The sequence below is a fragment of the Podarcis gaigeae genome, assembly GCF_964106915.1.
Source record: "Podarcis gaigeae genome assembly, chromosome: 13".
Taxonomy (NCBI): Eukaryota; Metazoa; Chordata; class Lepidosauria; order Squamata; family Lacertidae; genus Podarcis; species Podarcis gaigeae.
The window spans coordinates 5,633,657-5,644,064 of record NC_139689.1 but is presented as its reverse complement, the minus strand read 5'-3'; the positions used below and the strand labels follow the sequence as shown (position 1 = coordinate 5,644,064).

Genomic DNA, 10,408 nt, shown 5'->3' with positions numbered 1-10,408 from the left:
CGTATTTTTTGCTCTACAAGACGCACCAGACCACAAGACGCACCTAGTTTTTGGAGGAGGAAAACAAGAAAAAATATATTCTGAATCTCAGAAGCCAGAACAGCAAGAGGGATCGCTGCGCAGTGAAAGCAGCAACCCCTCTTGCTGTTCTGGCTTCTGGGATAGCTGCGCAGCCTGCATTCGCTCCATAAGACGCACACACATTTCCCCTTACTTTTTAGGAGGGAAAAAGTGAGTCTTATAGAGCAAAAAATGCGGTAAAACCCATAATATGCAATATATAGAGAATATAATATAAATTTATGAGGAGGCAGAAATCTACCACCACCCCAGATAAGAGAGGCCCCATCCAAAAAACAACAACACCACATTCGACAACATAAAACCCATAATATACAATATATAGAGAATCTAATATAAATTTACAAGGGGGTTTTAGAGGGGAGGGGAGGACCCTTCAAGGCCAGGGCCTCCATACGTTCAGCGCCTGGGGGGACTGCGGCGAGGAGTTCCGCGTTTCCGAGAGTTTGTTCTGCTGCGCCCGGCTGCAGCTGCCCTGCTGGGCCGACCCCCCGAGTCGGGCCTGCAGTCCTTGGCTGGCCGGGTAGGTGGAGGAAGGTGGGTGCAGGACATAGGGGGTCCCACTGAGTGGGGGGCTGCACCCGGCGAAGACATCTGGGCTGTACCGCTGCTGCAGCTCGTAGCTTGGGGTGGGGGCGGCCGGTGGGGGCCGGTGGACTTCCCTCCGTGGGCTGGCTGTGATCTTCTCCATGCAGTGGCAGATGTGCTCCATCAGGTAGGCCTTTTTCCCCGTGCAGATGCCTGGACTGGCCCGGAGGAAGTGGGTGGCTTGGGTCAGGCATTCCCGGTAGCCGCTGTGGTATCTTTGCAGCAGGGCATCTTCCTTGTGCTTGGTCTCTGTGGTGTATGCAGCAAGAAGGGTGGAATAAAGAAAGAGAGAGGAAGAGAAATGACAACAGTTTAGAGATCCGCTGGGCAACTTGCAAGCACACCTCTCAGGGTCCCAGATTGGCAGGGCGGCCCCCGAAAACAGGTTACTTGGTTTCCCTCCCTTTCCTTTTTTTTTAAGAGAGAGAGAGAAAAATCCCAGGCCATTGGAGACCATGTTGAGGACAGAAATCACGATTGTGTAAAAGGGTTTTGAGAGGTGGGGGCCCAGAAATTCACCACAAACCTTCGTCTTTATGGGTTTGCTAACCCATAAACCTAGAAAGCATCTTAAAAAGCAGAGACATCACCTTGCCAACAAAGATCCGTATAGTTAAAGCTCTGGTTTCCCCAGTAGTGATGTATGGAAGTGAGAGCTGGACCATAAAGAAGGCTGATCGCCCAAGAATGGATGCTTTTGAATTCTGGTGCTGGAGGAGACTCTTGAGAGTCCCATGGACTGCAAGAAGATCAAACCTCTCCATTCTGAAGGAAATCAGCCCTGAGTGCTCACTGGAAGGACAGATCCTGAAGCTGAGGCTCCAGTACTTTGGCCACCTCATGAGAAGAGAAGACTCCCTGGAAAAAACCCTAATGTTGGGAAAGATGGAGGGCACAAGGAGAAGGGGACGACGGAGGACAAGATGGTGGGACAGTGTTCTCGAAGCTACCAGCATGAGTTTGACCAAACTGCGGGAGGCAGTGGAAGACAGGAGTGCCTGGCGTGCTCTGGTCCATGGGGTCACGAAGAGGCGGACACGACTAAACGACTAAACAACAACAGGAATATAGCCAAAGGCTTTGTTGTGCCAATGGCCCATCTAGCTTAGTAGTGGCTGGCAGCAGCTCTCCAGGGTTTTGAGCAGTAAGTCTCCTCCCAACCGTACCTGGAATTCGAACTCAGGACTGTCTGCATGCAAGGCAGATGTTCTGCCGCTCAGCTACAGCCCTTGCTCGACACTGAGGTCCAGCGTCGAGGGCCTTCTGGCGGTTCCCTCCCTGCGAGAAGCCAAGCTACAGGGAACCAGGCAGAGGGCCTTCTCGGTGGTGGTGCCCGCCCTGTGGAACGCCCTCCCACCAGATGTCAAAGAGAACAACAACTACCAGACTTTTAGAAGACATCTGAAGGCAGCCCTCTTTAGGGAAGCTTTTAATGTTTGATGTATTACAGTATTTTAATATTTTTTTGGGAAGCCGCCCAGAGTGGCTGGGGAAGCCCAGCCAGATGGGTGGGGTATAAATAATAAATTATTATGATTATTATATTGATTTGATCATGGAAGAAAATTACAATCGAGCCAAGCAGAAGCTTCAAGATGATTTGCGAGGGAGCCTCTCGAGATTTCGACTGCCCCAGGGCAAATTCAACTACTAGGAAGTTAAACCTGTTTCAAAAAAAAAACCTGGACGAGACTGTTATTCCACACCTAAGTCCCTCACTCCCTTTCCCAAAAAGCCTTTCCATGTCTCCAGAGGGTTATTTTCTAAAGTAGCAACAATAATAAAAGTAATAAAAAGTAAAAACAATAATCATAATCATCATCATCATCATAAAATAAATAATAAAACAACGATACAAGAAACGTTATACCTGATAAAGGCTGTGTCTTCAAAAACTGAACTGTTTTTTGCAAAATTTCTGCCTTCTCCACTTTGGGGTTTTTAAGTCTCTGCAGGGGGGAGAAAAAACAAGACAAAAGAAGAGGGTGGGAGAAAAAAACGGGGAAGGAAAGTAGGGGTGAAAATAAAATATTCTTTGTTTGATTTGCGGGGGGGGGGCGGGTTGGGGCTTTAAAACAGGAGGCGGGCAACGAGAGAGTTAGGCTTCAGCTAGCTGGGTCTCAAACTCTTGGTGAGTTAGGGACCTGCGGAAAGACAGGCTCCAGGCCCAACCTCCACAGCCTTGCAGGATATCTTCAGGAGAAGAAAAGGCTCCGGTGTAAACCCTACACAAATCCGGAGTGGAGTCCCTAAACTGTTGGATGGAGCCTTGTTCGCCTCCTTCCGGCAACTCCTGCAGCCAGGCTGGTGCCAAACGTCTTGTTCTGTTTTCTTTTGGACCACATCATTTGGGCAGCCCGGGACCTCCACACACACACACTGCCCAGGCTTGCGCACTTCGGTGCTGCAACGCAGCAGTTTGGCTTCACCCCCGGAGGCGCCCTCCATTGTCTCCCCAGACAGACCGATGCCAACGACAACAACAAACCAAAACCCTGCATGCCCAGCACATTTCCACCCCATTCCGCTTCCCAGAGAATCCTGGGAACCATCCTTTCCCTCCCCCCATCCCTGCAGAACTACAATTCCCAGCACCCGGTACGAACTACAGTTCCCAGGCTTCCTTGAGGGGGTGCTTTAAAAATGTGCTGCATGTGAGCAGCCCGAGAGAGGGAGAGATGGGGGTCACTCCCCTTCCCAAAAAATCCTGGGAACCATCGTTTCCCTCCCTGCAAAACTACAATTCCCAGCACCCAGTACGAACTACAGTTCCCAGGCTTCCTTAAGCGGGCGCTTTAAATGTGCTGCAGGTAAGCAGCCCAAGAGAGGGAGAGATGGGGCCACTCCCCTTCCCAAAAAATCCTGGGAACCATCCTTTCCCTCCCTGCAAAACTACAATTCCCAGCACCCAGTACGAACTACAGTTCCCAGGCTTCCTTGAACGGGTGCTTTAAAAATGTGCTGCATGTGAGCAGCCCAAGAGAGGGAGAGATGGGGGCCACTCCCCTTCCCAAAAAATCCTGGGAACCATCGTTTCCCTCCCTGCAAAACTACAATTCCCAGCACCCAGTACAAACTACAGTTCCCAGGCTTCCTTAAGCGGGCGCTTTAAATGTGCTGCAGGTAAGCAGCCCAAGAGAGGGAGAGATGGGGCCACTCCCCTTCCCAAAAAATCCTGGGAACCATCCTTTCCCTCCCTGCAAAACTACAATTCCCAGCACCCAGTACGAACTACAGTTCCCAGGCTTCCTTGAACGGGTGCTTTAAAAATGTGCTGCATGTGAGCAGCCCGAGAGAGGGAGAGATGGGTCCCTTGCCCTTACCTCGTCCTGGGTGGCTTCGAAAAGCAAGACCCGGAGCCGGTCGAGGCTTTGATTCATCCTGTCCCTGCGCCTCTTCTCCATCAGGGGCTTCAGCAACTGCAGAAAGAGAGAGGTTGTGGGGCAGGCGGGGCAGGCCAGGCGGTGGGGAAGGAGGAGAGGCGTGGCGGGGCAGGGGATGGAGGAGAAGGGAGAGAACAGAGAGAGCTTTTGAAACAGAAAAGCGGATTCCCACGCCGAGAGAGGGCCCGATTCTGCTCTGAGCTCCAGCTTTTGGTGGGGGCAGAGTTGGAAGGGGGAAAAACAGGGACCCCCCGAAGGTCATCCATCCCAACCCCCCGCTGCCAGGCAGGGAGAAGAAGCGAGCCTCTCCACCGAGAGGGGAGTTGAGAGCAGAATCCTGCCCTCGCGGGGCCCACCTGCCAGCCAGCCAGCCCGGGTGCAACTGGTACCTTCTTCTCGTCTTTGCGGTCCCACTTTTGGCTAGTCATGGTCATAACTTGCAGGAGCCAAAAGGATGGAGGATGGAAGGCTTGGGTCTCTCCTGCGCGCTGGGCTCTTCTTGGCTTGTGGACCCGGGACAGAAACACGAATCCCCTCTCTTTCTCTCTCTCCTATCCCGCTCTTCAAAGGCACCGGGGTCCCTTTTATATCCTCCCTTCCCGCCCCGCCCACGCCCAGCCTCCCCCGCATCCCAATTCGAAAGGAAAGTTCGCACCTTCATCCTCCCTTTGATCTCCGCGTTCCATCCTGGGAGATGGAGCGTGTCGCGCACACTTGCAGCTCCAGCCGCTGCTAGGAGGGGGGAAAGGGAAAGTTGGGAGAGTCTCTTCCACATTTCCTTATAGTTTCTGAGTTGGAGAGGAGAGGAGTCCTTCTATGTTGTTGTTGTTGAGTCGTTTAGTGGTGTCCATCCATTCTTCTTGATGGTCCAGCTCTCACTTCCATACATCACTATTGGGAAAACCAGAGCTTTAACTATACGGACCTTTGTTGGAAAGGTGATGTCTCTGCTTTTTAAGCTGCTGTCTAGGTTTGTCATCGCTTTCTTCCCAAGAAGCAGGCTTCTTTTAATTTTGTGGCTGCTGTCACCATCTGCAGTGATCCTGGAGCCCAAGAAAGTAAAATCTCTCACTGCCTCCATTTCTTCCCCTTCTATTTGCCAGGAGGTGATGGGACCAGTGGCCAGGATATTAGATTTTTTTTTGTTTTTTAAGAAATAATATTTATTACTTTTAAAAGTTACAAATAAGGAGAGGAAAAAGAAAAGAAGACAAAGAAGAAAAAACAAAAGAGAAGAAAGAGAAAAAGAAAAACAATACAGTACAATATATAAACAATACAAAACACCACCTTTCTGATGTTGAGCTTCAGACCATATTTTGCGCTCTCCTCTTTCACCCTCATTAAAAGATTCTTTAATTCCTCCTCACTTTCTGCCATCAAGGTTGTGTCATCTGCATATCTAAGGTTGTTGATAGATCTTTTAAATCTGACTGCTAGGGAAAACCTAGCAAGCACCCAGGAGAGAAGATGCCCGGAACCACTTTGGGGAAGTTTAAAAATAAATAAAATTCATTTTTCTTTTTCATTCATTACATACATCTCAATTTCTTAACATTCACTATATATTCCTTCCTCCCTCCTCACCAGGCCTTCCCCCAATTTCTGGTTTGTTTCTCTTTTCACCTGCTTTGCTATCTCCTAACAGGAAAAAAGTTATTCATAACATAACATCAAACCTCAAAACATAAAAATAAAATTAAATACACTATAATATTTCCCTATTTTCTAAACATTTTCTAATGCTAATAATGTGAATGTTTCTTTAAATCCTGCCATCAAGTCATAGCTGTCAAGTTTTCCCTTTTCTTGCGAGGAATCCTATTTGGAATAAGGGAATTTCCCTTTAAAAACGGGAAACGTTGACAGCTATGAGTCTAATATAAATGGTTCCCATTCTTTCTCAAAGTCACTGTCGTCCTTTTTCTCTTAATTTATCTGTCATTTTTGCCAGTTCTGCATAGTTCATCAACTTCTCTCTATTTTTTTAATGTTTTTGCCAGATCTTCTTCCAACAACGACCAGGCGATCAAGGGGCTTGAGCCCTGATATTCAAGAGTTGGAGGGGACCCCAGAGGCCATCTAGTCCAACCCGCTACAATGCCGGAATCACAGCTAAAGGATTCCTGGTGGACGACGACAATCCAACCACTGTTTAAAAACCTCCAAGGTAGAAGAGTCCATTCTGAACCATGAACTCTTCGTTTTTATGACATTTTCTATTCAGAGAGTCTATTGATACACGTTACAAAGACACCGTGCGTTCTAAGTCATATTCTCTGCACACCCAATGAAATCAATGGACTTAAGGTGGTTTTGTTCAGTGGGTCTCCTCTGAGTAGGACTTCCTTCTTTCCATTGCGTTTCCTTACATTTAGATCCCACCTCCAAGGACCCTAAAGTGGTTCTTCTCTTCCCCAGTTTAATCCTGGCTAAACCAAGAGGCGGAGCTTAGACCATGGGTAGGCAAACTAAGGCCTGGGGGCCGGATCCGGCCCAATCGCCTTCTCAATCCGGCCTGCCGACGGTCCAGGAATCAGCGTGTTTTTACCTGAGTAGAATGTGCCCTTTTACTTAAAATGCATCTCTGGGTTATTTGTGGGGCCTGCCTGGTGTTTTTACATGAGTAGAATGTGTCCTTTTATTTAAAATACATCTCTGGGTTATTTGTGGGACATAAGAATTCATTCTCTCCCCCCCCTTCAAAATATAGTCTGGCCCCCCACAAGGTCTGAGGGGCAGTGGACCGGCCCCCTGCTGAAAAAGTTTGCCAACCCCTGGCTTAGACAACCATCTGCCAGAGGTGCTAGGGGTTGCATCCTGCCCTCAGCAAGGGACTGAGTGAGATGAGCTCCAATGTCCTTTACAACTCTGCGATTATATGACTCTAAAACGCACGCGCAAAAGTCACCATATTTATAGCTTTTACATCCTAGTGTCTAACATTGTAACTGTTATATGCAACACTGGTTCTCAGAAGAAACCTACAGTGGTACCTCGGGTTACATACGCTTCAGGTTACCGACTCCGTTACCCCAGAAATAGTGCTTCAGGTTAAGAACTTTGCTTCAGGATGAGAACAGAAATCGTGCTCCGGCGGCGCGGTGGCAGCAGGAGGCCCCATTAGCTAAAGTGGTGCTTCAGGTTAAGAACAGTTTCAGGTTAAGAACAGGCCTCCGGAACGAATTAAATACTTAACCTGAGGTACTGTATTTTCAAACATAAAGCATATATACTTGGGCAAAACCTGCACCCAGTTCATTTTGAAGGCAAAACATGTTCCCTGACCGGGAATCGAACCCAGGCCGCGGCGGTGAGAGCGCCGAATCCTAACCACTAGACCACCAGGGAATTTGGCACTAGTGTTCAACCTGATATGTCTCAACCCAGCTGTCTTATTTGTTTTGTTTTGTTTTGTTTTTCGTTTATCTGTTTGTTTGTTTATGTTACATTGTACAATTTATATGCCCCTTTTTATAGGCAGAGCCCACCAAAGGCAGCCCACAATATTCTACAGAGCCCACAGAATAAAGCCACCTGAAGCAGCCTTTTGCTGGGGCAGATGAGCATGGGACTACAATTCTATGAATCTATTCGATGAACCTCTGAAGGGCATCAGGGTGGCCAAAGCTATCTATCTATCTATCTATCTATCTATCTATCTATCTATCTATCATCTATCTATCTATCTATCATCTATCTATCCATCTATCTAATCTATCTATCATCTATCTATCTATCTATCTATCATCTATCTATCTATCTATCTATCTATCTATCTATCTATCTATCTATCTATCATCTATCTATCTATGTAAATTCTATAGCTGTAACCCAGCCCAAACTCATTATGGTAAACAGTGAGTTCAAAATAAACACACAAAGAAGATGAAATTCATTCTATGATATAGCTCTGTAGGTTGTTGGGGAATCCATTATGAAAAACCTGAGATCCTCTCTCTGGGTCAACAGCAAGAGGAGGAAGATGGAGCAAATACAGTGGTACCTCAGGTTACATACGCTTCAGGTTACAGACTCCGCTAACCCAGAAATAGTGCTTCAGGTTAAGAACTTTGCTTCAGGATGAGAACAGAAATCGTGCTCCGGAGGCGCGGCAGCAGCAGGAGGCCCCATTAGCTAAAGTGATGCTTCAGGTTAAGAACAGTTTCAGGTTAAGAACGGACCTCTGGAACGAATTAAGTACTTAACTCGAGGTACCACTGTACCATTGACAGGGTCTTTTTGGTGGGGGCACCAGCATCTCTGTAAAAGCCTCAGCTGCGAAGCCCCATGCTACTCGTCTCTAGGAGGAGTTCTTGTTGCCCTCAAGTTCTGCTTGTAGGCGTCTGATTGGCCACTGTGAATAGAGGATGTTGGACTAGGTGAGTTTTTGTCCCAAGCTAGCAGCATTAGGGATGGGCAAATTGGATAATTTTGTGTTGTTTCTCAGTTTCCCAATATTCTGTTTGGTTTTCCACAGAGACATATCAGATTGTGATTTTTCTTTTTTTTCTTTTTTGAAGTCACTCTGAAATTTCACTGGCAAATCTATCCTAATATACAAATATTTGTATGACATCTTGTGTGTATTATTATTATCACCACCAGTGAATTTTCAAGATGACTTTAAAAAAAAAAAATCACAATCTGATATGTATCTGTGGAACACCAAACAGAAGACTTGTGCAAAGCAATTTCCCCTAATAGAAAACATTTTTTCTCTAATATGTGTATTTATACGCATACTTTATCCTGCTGTGTGCATTTTTGTACACGTTCCCTGGCTGGAGAATTGCATTGCAAAATTCAGAGAAGTGAGAATTTCAAAAGATGGCTGTTTTTCGATTCACGGTTCTTTTCAGAAAGTGCAAATTAAGTGAGTCTGCCTTTAAATGGAAACTGAATTGAATTTATGCCCTGCTACCACCCCACACTGGGACGCGGGTGGCGCTGTGGGTAAAACCTCAGCCCCTGGGACTTGCCGATCGCATGGTCGGCGGTTTGAATCCCCGTGTCGGGGTGCGCTCCCGTCGTTTGGTCCCAGCGCCTGCCAACCTAGCAGTTCGAAATCACCCCTAAGTGCAAGTAGATAAATAGGGACCGCTTACCAGCGGGAAGGTAAACGGCGTTCTGTGTGCTGCGCTGGCTCGCCATATGCAGCTTGTCACGCTGGCCACGTGACCCGGAAGTGTCTGCGGACAGCGCTGGCTCCCGGCCTATAGAGTGAGATGAGCGCACAACCCTAGAGTCTGGCAAGACTGGCCCGAATGGGCAGGGGTACCTTTACCTTACCACCCCACACAATCCCAGCAAGCCCCCAGGATTTTTCCTGCCAGCTTTACCAGTTCTGCAAAGTCCATCATCTTCGTGTGCCAATCTTCTTTCATTGGTCCTTCTTGTTGTTTCCGTTTTGGGGCTAAAATAATTCTTGCCACAATTTTTGCATATATAAACAGTCTTTTTATCTTCCCCTGATATCTCTTCACCCACTATACCCAGTAGAAAGGCTTTTGGCTTTTTAACAAAAGTATCTTTCAACACTTTCTTTAACTCATTATATACCATTTCCCAGAAAGCCTTTACAGTACCTCTTTGCAAGTCCACCATATAACAACAACAAGCGTTTCCACTGCGACCAAAGGATTATTCATCAGCGATGTTAACTTAAAAAGTCCGCCTGGAATGAGTCAGTTTAGATCAATGGAGGTGCCCCCCCCCTTAATTTAGCTAACCCCTGGGGAAAGGTCCATTCATTTACTAATGTCTAGGGCTCAATTACCGCAGGGATTATGCAGACACAGTATCTAATTTATAGAGGCTCCCTCTCCATCATTTGGGTAACAAAGACCCCCCAGACTTGCATATTTTATCCTTCCCCCCAACCCAGCATCAAACAAGTTTAGTTGGGGAGAGGGGAAGCAGCTTGCTGCCATTTATTCCAAGGTCAGGACCTCAGTTATTGTCGGTCAACAGCCTTCCACTTAAATTAGTAGATCAGGCTATGACAACTAATACCAGTGTACTGGAAGAAGCAAAGATCACCAGTGTCAATGCGATGATTCTTCAACATCCACTTCGTTGGACTGGTCATGTTGTGCGGGTGCCTGATGATCGTCTTTCAAAGCAACTCCTCTATTCCCAACTTAAAAATGGAAAGCGTAATGCTGGTGGTCAACAAAAGAGGTTTAAAGACTCTCTCAAGGCAAATCTTAAAAAATGTAGTATAAACACCAAAAACTGGGAAACACTGGCCTGCAAGTGCTCCAGTTGGAGAACAGCCTTTCCCAAAGTTGTTGTGGGGTTTGAAGACACTCGAACTCAGGATGCAAGGGAGAAATATGTTAAGAGGAAGGCAC

General features: G+C 47.1%; 1 protein-coding gene across 1 annotated transcript; it reads right to left on the bottom strand.

Moving 5' to 3' along the window:
• Positions 1-326: 326 nt before the first annotated feature.
• On the bottom strand, positions 327-4,584 carry LOC310829016 (transcription factor HES-4-like). The gene is made up of 4 exons (XM_083707164.1): positions 4,442-4,584; positions 3,993-4,088; positions 2,540-2,618; positions 327-918 (listed from the first exon to the last, which is right to left on the bottom strand). Exons 1-4 carry the CDS (start codon positions 4,484-4,486, stop codon positions 458-460), a joined length of 681 nt encoding a protein of 226 aa, XP_083563290.1. The 5' UTR covers positions 4,487-4,584; the 3' UTR covers positions 327-457.
• Positions 4,585-10,408: the final 5,824 nt, after the last annotated feature.